At 34.3% G+C, this 12,244-nt stretch overlaps 1 protein-coding gene across 14 annotated transcripts in view; it reads left to right on the forward strand.

Moving 5' to 3' along the window:
- Positions 1-12,244, forward strand: part of ABI1 (abl interactor 1) — an 87,773-nt gene that overhangs the window by 64,730 nt on the left and 10,799 nt on the right. For 5 of the 14 annotated variants that reach the window (XM_019972954.2, XM_019972959.2, XM_019972956.2 and 2 more), the window contains 4 exons: positions 425-525; positions 1,814-1,954; positions 5,078-5,178; positions 9,801-9,977. In XM_019972954.2, the coding sequence (XP_019828513.1) occupies positions 425-525; positions 1,814-1,954; positions 5,078-5,178; positions 9,801-9,977 (520 nt within the window). Of the gene's footprint in view, positions 1-424; positions 526-1,813; positions 1,955-5,077; positions 5,179-6,074; positions 6,156-9,800; positions 9,978-12,244 lie in introns of all 14 variants that reach the window. The other 9 variants (XM_019972955.2, XM_019972960.2, XM_019972957.2 and 6 more) reach the window with 3 other exon arrangements.

The following is a 12,244-nucleotide window of genomic DNA, read 5'->3' on the forward strand; positions in this document are numbered from 1 at the left end:
ACATGTGACTTTGTTACTGAGTTGTTGGGATAGAGATGATTTTTCAGATGAATATGTTAGCAAGCTGACACTGAGATCTGTAGTTTGTATTCATGCACACGTTTCGAAAATTTCAGGAAACCGAATATTTGAATTGCAGAAAAGTTAGATCTCAGTGAGCATGTATAACAATAAAATAATATATAAAATTGAGTAATCTCACCTGTATTTTGCAATTAATTGGCATGAAGGGCGCAAAATAATATGAAAAGCCAAGTGCAAGTGGTATTTTGACTTTTTAAAATATAGTACCAAAGTCTGTTATTAAAGCTGTCTGGGAATCCTTATTTCACATTCTGATATTTAAAAAATAATAATACATGGTGTCAAAACACCAAGAGAACAATTTGATATAAAAATAAAAGCGTTCCTTTCCACATTTTAGCATGGAAATAACCAGCCTGCAAGAACTGGCACGCTGTCGAGAACAAACCCTCCTACTCAGAAACCACCGAGTCCTCCCATGTCAGGCCGGGGGACGCTGGGGTAAGCACTCAGTTACATCTGTGTTCTTCAGATCCAGTGAAGGAAATCAAAGTGAATCCAAAATGAATCTGCCTGTTCTGTAATTTCTCTGAGGAACTCTGTACCAGAAAAGTTTTTTGTATGTGTATAAATGAGCATTGTCTATTATTTTCCAATTCATTATAAAAATTTTATATATATATATATAAATCTGACCTTAAAATGAAATATTTATTAAAATGAAATAACTAGAGGTTTCCGTATATATTGTCTTTACATGTATTTGCAATATTTATATTACAGAACTTTGAATAAGTGGCCTGTTTTGCATACTTGGTTTGGTAGCTTGCAGTTCTTCCATTTCCCCCATTTCTGCTTCCCCTGACACTTGGGAATCTTTACTGGGAATCCTTCTAACTGTGCTTCTGCTGGTCATTTTGGGGCCCTTCATTCTATAGTAGCTTTATGAGAAGGCCAGTGCAGAAGGAGAAAAGATAAGTTTGTGCCTTCTTCCTTCCCAATTTTCAATGCAATGCAAATACTGAATACTTGGTAAGACAGTCCTGAAAGATTATTCACGTTATTGTAGACTATAGACTCCTTGTTTTGGGGGGAGGGGTGGTAGAAGCGTTACTTTATAGTAACAGGAATCAGTAAGCAACATTTTTTGTAGGCTCTTAGTTTCAATTTTCATTTTGTGAACCCCTTGCCCCTGAAAAAAAACATGAAGTTGTTAAATAGAAAAGTTAAAATCATTTATTGGTAGAATCATTACTTTATAGTAACAGGAATCAGTAAGCAACATTTTTTGTAGGCTCTTAGTTTCAATTTTCATTTTGTGAACCCCTTGCCCCTGAAAAAAACCATGAAGTTGTTAAATAGAAAAGTTAAATCGTTTATTGAGAAATTAATGGCATCACTACTGGGGCCAGAATGTACTTGCCCATATATTAATATTCCCGTATTGAGGTAGGAATAAACTACAGAGGAGATATTTAGCTTCCACAATATATAAGGACAGTGCCTTGTGGGTTACTGAGTTGGGAATCATATGTATTTCAAAGTTTCATATTACTGAGCATTTAAAAAATTATAACTATTATTTTTAGAAAGAAAAGGTAACAGATTTTAGCTTTTGTTAAAGTAACAAAATTCATATGTTCCTATTAAAGCATTTTCTAAAAACAAACTTTAGTATTTAAAAAAAATTGTGTTATACTTGGTAATAAAGGGATAGTCACAAATTTGGGGGGGAAATACCATTTTATCTTTCTTATCCATTACTCCTTTCTCTATTATGCTTCTTTAGACGAAATACTCCTTACAAAACCCTTGAGCCTGTTAAACCTCCAACAGTTCCTAATGACTACATGACAAGTCCTGCAAGGCTGGGAAGTCAGCATAGTCCAGGCAGGACGGCTTCTTTAAATCAGAGACCGAGGACACACAGGTAAGTTTTTAGATTGAGCCTTTGAACAGCTGAGAATGTATGTTATTGATTGGTGACAGACTCCTGTAGAATTATAGGTAAAGGGCTCCTCTGATGCTAACATAGATGGTAAGGTTGAGGATGATAATACTGTATACATTTCTGTAAAGTTACATCATGACTTAACTATTTTTTTAGATTTTTTAGTATCTATACTGCTAGCAGATTGCTAGTATTTCTTCTTTTTGACAAAGGTACATATGTACATTTGGATGAAGACTAAAGAATTTTTTTTTTATGGTCATTTAGGAAAAAAAGATCAAGATAACCACTGTGAAATTTTTTGGGTAAATGGTTAAATATCAGAAACTATCCAATGAGATTTAAACTTGAAGCTCTGAGGAAGAATTTCTTAGGAGAGTTGATAGACTGCAGAGTATATTATTATATAAATTGTTTTTTTAAAAAGTTCTAGAAATCAACTACCCAGTGGATTTTTTTCCCCTTTGTTTTAAAAAATTTATTAATTTTTGGCTTGTGCTGGTTCTTCGTTGCTATGCGGGTTTTTCTCTAGTAGAGGTGAGCAGGGGCCACTCTCTAGTTGCAGCGCACAAGCTTTTCATTGTTGTGGCTTCTCTTGTTGTAGAGCATGGGCTTTAGTGGTGGCGGCACGTGGGCATAGCAGTTGTGCTTCACAGACTCTCGAGCACAGGCTCAGTAGCTGTGGCGCCCTGGGCTTTTAGTTGCCCTGCCGCGTGTGGGATCTTCGCAGATCAGGGATTGAACCTCTGTCTCCTGCATTGGCAGGTGGATTATTTACCACTGAGCCACCAGGGAATCTACCCAGTGGATTTTTAAAAACTTGATATGGAACATAACGTGCATTTCAGAAAAGGAGATAATTTATTAATATAAAACTTGATGTATTAATAGAAACTGAATATAGTCAAGTAACATCACGCAGATGAAAAAATGGAATAGTAGCAGCAACCCAGAAGTCCGCTTCAGGCCTTTCCCAGTGATTGCTTCTACTTCCCTCCCCCTAAAGTCACTACTTTTTTTGGGGAGTACTTTATTGTATAGTTTAATTTTTTCATTTAATTTTTACCTCTCTTTTAATAACTTGGGCAAGGAACTGCTCTTTCCCTTGATTTTTGGTTGGTTTTATTAGAGATATAACTTGGTAAAATTATTTTGAAGGATTCAGTTCCATAGGGTATACCAAGCTCTTAAATGCTATGTAATTGTTATTTGTTGTTACTATTCCTGTTAGTAAATAAATTGTCATATTGATGTCTGCAGTTATAGTATCAGTTACAGTATGAATTCAGTGAGGACCAAAATTGTTTTTTAAATTGTTTCTTTATATGTTTATTATTGAATTATTACATCAAAGTATGATTTTTCTCTGTAGTGATATAGTAATAGTTTAATCATATTCAACAACTAAGTTACTTCATTATACTAGGGATATATACCAGTGAGATAACGGTTTTTTTTTTTCCAGGAACTTGTTCTATTAGAATAGGGATCAACAAACTATTTTATCAAGGGCCAGGTTGATAGTAAAGTAAAGTCATTACTTTAGGATTTGTGGTCCATATGGTCTCTGCTGCAGTTACTCAGCTCAAGCACATAAGTGCATCTGTCTGTTATATGGTGGTGGCACAAAGCAGAGTATTGACTAGCTTGGGAGGAGGGAGGCCTTCACATCAGACCTTTTTTTGTTATATAAATATTTTTTCCCCTTCTGTTAGTATGTGACAGTGTAATTATAGATGGATCATATTGAAGAAAATAAATTAGACAGTGTAGATTATTACTCTGCTGGGTTTCTGGGCCTATTGAACCAATGATGTTGAGTTCTAAAAATATAATATGGAGCTTCAGGCTACATGGGTACATATGTATATTTGCATATGTGTACATGTGTACTCCTAAAAGGAATCAACCCTGAATATTCATTGGAAAGACTGAAGCTGAAGCTCTAATACTTTGGCCACCTGATGCAAAGAACTGACTCATTGGAAAAGACTCTGCTGGGAAAGATTGAGGACAAAAGAAGAAGGTGGTGGCAGAGGATGAGATGGCTAGATAGCATCACCGACTCAATGGACATGCCTTTGAGCAAATTCAGGGAGATAGTGAAGGACAGGGAAGCCTGGCATGCTTCAGTCCATGGGGTCACAAAGAGTCGGACATGGTTTAGCGACTGAACAACATGTCCACTCTACATTACTGAAACTGGTCAGTGTGAGGTTGTATACCTAAAGGGACAGTAAGTCCATAGAAGTTAAAATTTAATAGTATCCACTATTCTACAATGTTCCTTGGTGAAATTTCATTATTTTCTTTCTCATTTGCTTATTTTTCCAAAAGTTTCCCTGTCTTATTACTGTTCTTTGAGATTAATTAGAGATTAATTAGATTAATAAATTGCATACTAATTTCAGACTAAGGTTGGTTACCATTTTTATTCACTTCCATAGCATCTTTTGTGGCTTCCATCGCACTATTTTTTAACTTCTGTTTTCCCATTCTCAGCCAAGAGGTCCATGACAGTGTAGTTCATGTCTGCTTTGTTTACTGCTGTTTATACTAGGTTTTAAATAAATCCTTGCTGATTCATTGTATATGAGATTGTATTGGTCATTCATTTCTCAGTGATCTCTTAACAGTTCTGAGTACTATGTGATTATATTGGTTTTCCAGTAGATGGAGAAACATAGTGAAACACATGGACTTCCCTGTAGCTCAAACAGTAAAGAACCTGCCTGCGATGCAGGAAACCAGGGTTCAACCCCTGGGTTGGGAAGTTCCTCTGGAGAAGGAAATGGCAATCCACTCCAGTATTCTTGCCTGGAGAATTCCTTGGAGAGAGAAGCCTGGCGGGCTACAGTCCGTGGGGGCACAAAGAGTCGGACACAACTGAGCAACTAACACAAAGTCAAACACAAAAACCACTTCAGGTATTAGAGTTAAAATTTGTATCGGACAGTTAAAACGTTTCTTTCTATGTAAGCATGTGTATATATATCCACACACACATCCATCATAACAGTATCTGGTGGCTTTGAATTGATAATATTTTTTGAAGGAATCCCTAGAATTGCTGTTTTCATGGTTTTTCTCTCCCTTTTGCAGTGGAAGCAGCGGAGGAAGTGGCAGCCGAGAGAACAGTGGCAGCAGCAGTATTGGCATTCCCATCGCCGTGCCTACACCCTCACCACCCACCATTGGACCAGGTATGTCATCCACTAATCCATTGTCATATGTGGTAGTATTTATGAGCTTTATTATGGAAGTCTGAAGCAATTTAGTTACGTTAGATGAAACTATTAAATTTATGTGATTGTTGCCAGAATGAAAGCTAACACTTAAAAACAATTTTTGATTGGTTTTCAGAGTTTTTAGAGTTTTGCAGCTGTTTCTCTTTACTTATAAAAAAAGCATATTAAATAACTTTTGGGCCATTTTGCTTCAGAAATACTTGGTTACTAGTCAAGAATGATAATTATTATTTCAAGAGCAAACCAATAATTGTTGATAATTCAACTGAAAGATCAGTGTCTTTAATGTGAATTATGCATCACTGAACCTTGATGTTGCCTTGTAGGCTGCTAGGTGTATCAACTCTGGTGATAGCTGGTTGTGACCTTCCTGCTTTTATGTATGATATTCGATACATATGTCAGTAAAATGCTCTGAATGTAATGTGGGATTAAACTAAGAAAAGCTCTTTTACTTTTTAGATTATATAAAAATTTAAGAAATCATAGTAGAGCTATGATTAGTCCCTTGATTGTTTAGTAAATGAAAGGAAGACTTTTTGTTGTTAAAATATACATTTGAAAAGTGAGTTTGATAATCAAAACTGGGGAAAATTCTTAGTTTCTCAAGGATGTTGTTGAAAAAGGAGAAAAAGCTACTTATAAAAACAGGTGTATTTTATAGTTAATGAAAGTGTGAACTCAGTGACCTTTTTACCTTGTAAAATTCTTATTCTTTGGAACATATGCTTTGCATATGGGTATCTTTCTCTCTTTTTTTCTTCTTTCCAAAGCATTGTACTTTCTTACTGTTTCAGAATGATTAGTTCTCTTTCTTGCACTCTGACCTGAATTATAAACTATTTTATTAGAAAACATTTCTGTCCTTCCTCCTTCTGGAGCTCCACCAGCACCACCTCTTCCACTTCCCCTCCCTGCGAACACTGTGATAGGTGAGACTGCATAACCACTGGAGTGATTTAACTTACTGTGCCTAGTTCATAGTCAGCTCCTGTCAGACGGTTAGCTTGTGTAGTTATTAGGGGGTAGGTGGTAGTACAGAGTTTTAAGTATTAAATCTAATTTACACTAATTTCTCCTTGTGGAAGGCCTCTGAAGTTACACAGAAACTTCTCTGTGATGTCAAATGTGTCTCTGCCTTGTTTATAACCAATTTAATGTGGTTAAGCTTTTGTTTTGTTTAGATCTTTCTAAGAATATTATAGCAGTGATTGTTCAGAAAAAATTTTTTTATTAGTGATGCAGTATTTTTTAAAGTGAGACTTGATTTGGAACTCCCTGGTGTATACAACAGTCAAAGGAGTGGGGTGAAGGAAGAAAAATGGAAAAGAGAATGTATGGGGTGCTCTGAGGTTTTCCTGTGGCTCACAGTTGTAAGACTCTGATATAGTCGAGGATTTATGGCATCTGAGGGTGCAGTGAAAACAGTTTTTTTTATCAATAAAATACAGTTAAATTGTTCCCAGGTCGAGGGAGACTGGATTGAGCATATAAGAATTCTAAATATAGACTATATAAAACCATTCAGCCTAGAAATGCAGAGTAGCATTTGGGTGGAAATGGATAAAGAACTGTCTCAAATAATGGAGCTCAGGTGAAATAAAACCATCTAGCATCTTCTTTTAAAAACATTGGCACTTGTACTCAAAAGAAAAGGAAGTAATTAAAAAAGGCCCTAGTAATAGAAGTTGTTGGCAGAAAGTTCATCTGGAAAAAATAAATGCCCTCAACCTAATTAATAATCAGGAAGACAGAAAATAAAAACCAGTGGATACTGTTTTATAGCTACTAGATAGGTAAACATGTCAAAGTCCCCTAGTACCAAATGCCAGTGAGGGTGCGCAGTAACAGAAAGGTGCATTGCTGGGGGGAGTTTGTTAGTTAATATGCTCCCTTTAGAAAGTAATTTGTTGTTACTCAGTTAAGTTGAATCAGGTTTCTCACCTTAGATTTATCAATTTAATTTCTAGATATTTCCCCTAGAGTACTGGTTCTCAAAATATAGGTATGTGACTCCTGGGTGTTGCCAAAATCCTTTCTTGGCGTTTTTGAGGTTAGAATTATCTCCATAATAATACTAAGACTTGTTTGCCATTTTCATTCTCATTCTGGTACAAGGACACAGTGGAATTTTCCAGAGGCTACGTAACATTTGATAGCATCATTTTTGACAGCTAAAGGAATGTGTATTTGTGTATTTATGTGTTTTAAAGATAAATAAGTTTTAATTTCTAATATGGTAATTACCTATTCCTGTAACTCACTTCAATAAAATTTTTTTGAGGTTCTCTAATTTTAGAGTGGACCCTAAAGACCAAAAAGTTTAACCACCACTGTATTAGAGCAGTGGCTTTTGAAATATGATTTCCAGATCAACAGCATCATTGTTGTGGGAGCTAGTTAGGAATGTAAATTCTCAGGTCCCATTCCAGACCTCCTCATTCAGAAACTGAGACTGGAGCCAAGCAGCTTGTATCACAATACACCCTTAAGATAAAATTCTGATCAGTGTTTGAGAACCACTGTTTTCAGAGAAATTGAGGAACCATAATTAGGAATGTTCATAATGGTGGTATAATAATAGCAACAATCTAGATGCAATTCAAATGTCTAACAGTGGAATGGATAAGTAATTGTAATTGTGGCATGTTTGTATGTAAATAAAGCAAAAAAATGAATGATATATTGATATACTTATCAACGTGAATGAATCTTAATATAAAAGGAAAACAGCAAACCAACAGAATATATAATCCTGTATAATCAAATATACAAATAATATTTATATATATAAACAGATTATATATAACCATTGTAAATAGTTATATATATACATTAGTATATGTATTATTTATATGTACATAGCATATATAATTATATATACATCAGTCACATACGCTTTTTATGACTTATTTCATAATAAAATACTAAATTAAATTCTAAAATTGGCCTGGTTTGGAACTATATAAATAGGTCTATTTGGTTTTCAATCACCAAAAAAAATAACCTGGATTTTATATAGTTTTTATATAAGTCAAAGAAATATAAAAAATCATTTTAAGATTTCTATTAAAAATGGTTAAAGGATTACCTCTTAAGCTCCTTGGAAAACTTAGCTGTCCAGAATTACTCATTCTCAAAGGCATTTGAATAGACTGTTATTTTAAAAGTGTGTCTCTGTTTAGAAAATGAGTGTGTGAATGATTTAATTAGTGACTGCCTATGGCGGAGAAGGCAATGGCACTCCACTCCAGTACTCTTGCTTGGAAAATCCCATGGACGGAGGAGCCTGTTAGGCTGCAATCCATGGGGTCGCTAAGAGTCGGACACGACTGAAGTGACTTAGCATAGCATAGCATGGCTTGGGAGCTCCAAAATGTTAAATATTAGCACTTCTTTTAATGAACAGCCTCTGCTGTATGATTTTTCTAATAATTTGTATGGCCTCTAGGAGAGGTTAAATGAGATGACTGAATGAAAGGAAACCAGGATTCTGCCTTTTTATTTCTTCAGTCGTGATTAGATGTTTGGGAGAATGATATAAATCCTGAAGTTGCCTGGAAGATATAGTTAACTTTAGAGGCTTTGAACTTTATATTAACCTTTAAAATTTTAAACTTTGAAGATGTTGGTAAAGATGACATTGAATAACATTTTAAGTATTGTTAATACTTTAGTTAGTTTAAATATGTTTGAAATTAAAAAGAAAAGATTGCTTTGGATGTACTATGGGGGAAAAAAAGCCCTCCAAATATGTGGGGAAAGATAGTGGATTTTCTACCCAAAGCTGCCTTAAAATGTCCATATTTTACAGTCTTAAAGTTTTTTTCAGTTTTATCAGTCACAGAAATTATCAGTCACAGAAATTTAAGTGATAGGGTAAAGTGTGGAATTCTTAAAAGTTTGGCGATATACAACAAATCTGACACAGGTGCTTTGAAGCTAGAAATTGTGCTTCTCTAAAAAAATGATTCCACTATAATTTGCATTGATAATAACTGCTAATAACAGTAAACAGTCAAATATAGTAGTAAATGTGGAAAATAAGCTTACCTGTTTAGACTTTATAATTTAAGCGGGTTTGGCTGGCTAGATTCTTAGACTGTTGCTATAGACTTGCCAATGAAAAAGAAGTGTACAATCCAGATACTAAGGTATTCACATCTAAAAACAATGCTTTTCACCTCAGACTGTCATTTGGTACTTATCTTGTTGGAGAGACACAGTTGACATATAAAAACTATACATTCTGAAATAACAAAGAAAAAGATTATACATTTTATTAGCAAAATACCACTTGGGATTATGCTGAATTAAAAGGCTGAAGAATGTTTCATACTTAACTTTTGCACTTTCCACACAGTATCTGTTTTTTCTGCTTTTTTATAAGTTTTTTTAAGTTCAGAGATAGAGCTATTTGTGTTGTATCTTTACTTTTCTCTTTATTTTGTGCTGTGGACTTTAAAAAGTGATAAAAAGTGTTTCTTGCTGAGAGTCTGCTTCTCTCTGTTCTGCCATCGGAGGTTACCCGCGATGCTCAAGTTCTTTGTTGGTTGCCTTTGACTAATGCTTTCCAGCAGCCCCGGGCTCAGCTCCTGGTTCCCAGTATGGCACAATGACCAGGCAGATTTCTCGGCACAACTCTACCACTTCCTCGACATCTTCTGGTGGATACAGACGGACTCCCTCTGTGACGGCTCAGTTTTCTGCTCAGCCTCATGTTAATGGAGGTCCACTTTATTCTCAGAATTCAAGTAAGCTTGTGCTTAGCAGGCGCACGCAGCAGTGGAGCTCCTTTTGAAGGAAATTATTTTAAATTGTTCTTGCCAGTGATAGACAACAATTGAAACCATGTTATTTCATGTTTGTTTTAAGAAGTTAGACCTTGAATCATATAATTTTAAAAATAATTGCTTATCACTTTGAAAAACTTCCGATTCACTGAGTATACTGTAAATAGAACTAAAGAGGCAAAACTCTGAAATGAATTAAGCTGAATTTAAAAATAATGGCATGTTTGATACAGTTTGATAACAGTAAAATTAAAAATATTGTGACAATTTTTCTTTTCAATAATATAACAAAATTGCTGGCTATCACTTTTAAGCTTTTTAACCTATACTGAAATAAGTTCCAGACCATTAAAAACCATTCTTGATGTCTGCTTATTCTGTCTCTAATAATTATAACAGTGGGGAGGACTTTCTTTTGATAAATCCTTTCTGTTCACCTCAGAGTGCACATCTCAACACTAACTGCAATCAGTGTTTAAAGGCTGATAAGATTAGAAAATAACTTTGGCATAGAGTGAGTAGTCATTAATTTCACTTTCCATATCAGGATGCTCAATCCAACCAGGAGAAATCTGAAATGAGCCAGTTGTTCAGTATTTGTTATTGGCTTGAAACAGTGATCACCAGACATAGACTCAGACATGCTTTCTCATGTGGTTTTTCTGGCTACTTTCTGGAGCTGCATGTTATTTTATGTTACCTAAAAAATACTGAACACTCCATATTTACACAGGAAGTTGGGTTTTAAATTCTTTTTATTTATGATGCATGTTTTCAACAAGTGTTTTAAAGTAGAACTAAATTCTCTTTTTTTTGGTTAAATTTTAAAGACTTAATTGTGGTTATAAGCAAAAAGCCTTCTAAGAATTGAAAATCACTTTAGCAGAAATATCATAATTCACAAGTAATCCCAAAATTTATATTATAGAACCCTTTTCCAGACTGAAATTCTCATCCAAGCTCCTGAGAAGTGTTCCGTTAGAATTTTACCTCACATTTCCCCTATTCTCCTCTTGGTAAAGAAAAGTAGCTGGTGGCTGAGAATCCCGCAGTTAATCTGATCATTAGTCTCACTACTTTCATGAACCTTTTTTTTTCATATTATGCTGCATTTTTAGATCTCATCTTTGTGTTTTTTTTCTTTTCCACACTTAGACATTTACTGTTTACTCCGCAAATAGGGCTTCTGGTGACTCTTCACCTGATACCTGTTTGTGTAGTTCTGTTTTAACACCGCTTGGGTTGGTTGCTTATCCTCAAAGAAGACACTGTCATTACTGATTGTCCATATTTTTGGATATTGTAAAGCAAATTTGCTTCACATTTTAAACATACGATTATGTATTGTCAAATCAATTGTCCTTCAACCCGAGTTACTGTTGGTGTTGTAGTGGTAGCATGTGAGTGTTTTTAGTGTTTTGATGTGCATATTCTGTGCATATGATTAGTATTATTGCAGCATAACCTTTCTTTTCTTTATGTACTAACCAGCATGGCTAGTTACTAAGGGTTGTTTTTTAAAATTTTTAGGTTTGTGGAAGTTTTAAAAAAATTTTTTTTACATTGAAAAGGTATATAATCTTTTCTTTATTAAAACTATCATATATAAATGTGTATATACTGGAACATTATATACACACATGTATATACAAGTATATACACACATGTATATACTTCTATATACAGAGTATCAGAACGAACCAGGACTAATTTCATAGTGAATTCAGTGTTGTTTTTAGCCATACAATGGATATAAATACACATACATTGCTTTGTTGTTTATTTGTACACACTGAACCTCTTTGAGATTTTTATGCTTACCAATTTTTAGATTGGATTAATGGAAACAGTCTTTCAATTAAATGATCTTTGGGAGCCAGTAAATTTTCCCTGTCAATTTAGTGTCATTTCTTGGTGACTGCCAGTAAACAGAATTTTGTGATACAAAAGGAAGAAGGTCCCTTGAAATATCCCTTGAAATTCAGTAAACAATTAACATGGTATATGGAGCATTCTTATTCCCTAGTAAATTTAAGAGTGATGTATTTAAAATTGTCAACTTAAAAAATAATAGTAACCTTTTTTTTTTCCTAGAGAGCTGATACATAGAATATATTTAGCTACATAATGAGATTATATTACTGTATATAAGATTATATTATATAATCATACAATTGTTATATAATTATAATCATTATAATTTATTATTAAATCATGCAATTTACATG

The sequence above is a fragment of the Bos indicus genome, chromosome 13, assembly GCF_029378745.1.
Source record: "Bos indicus isolate NIAB-ARS_2022 breed Sahiwal x Tharparkar chromosome 13, NIAB-ARS_B.indTharparkar_mat_pri_1.0, whole genome shotgun sequence".
NCBI classification, from domain to species: domain Eukaryota; kingdom Metazoa; phylum Chordata; class Mammalia; order Artiodactyla; family Bovidae; genus Bos; species Bos indicus.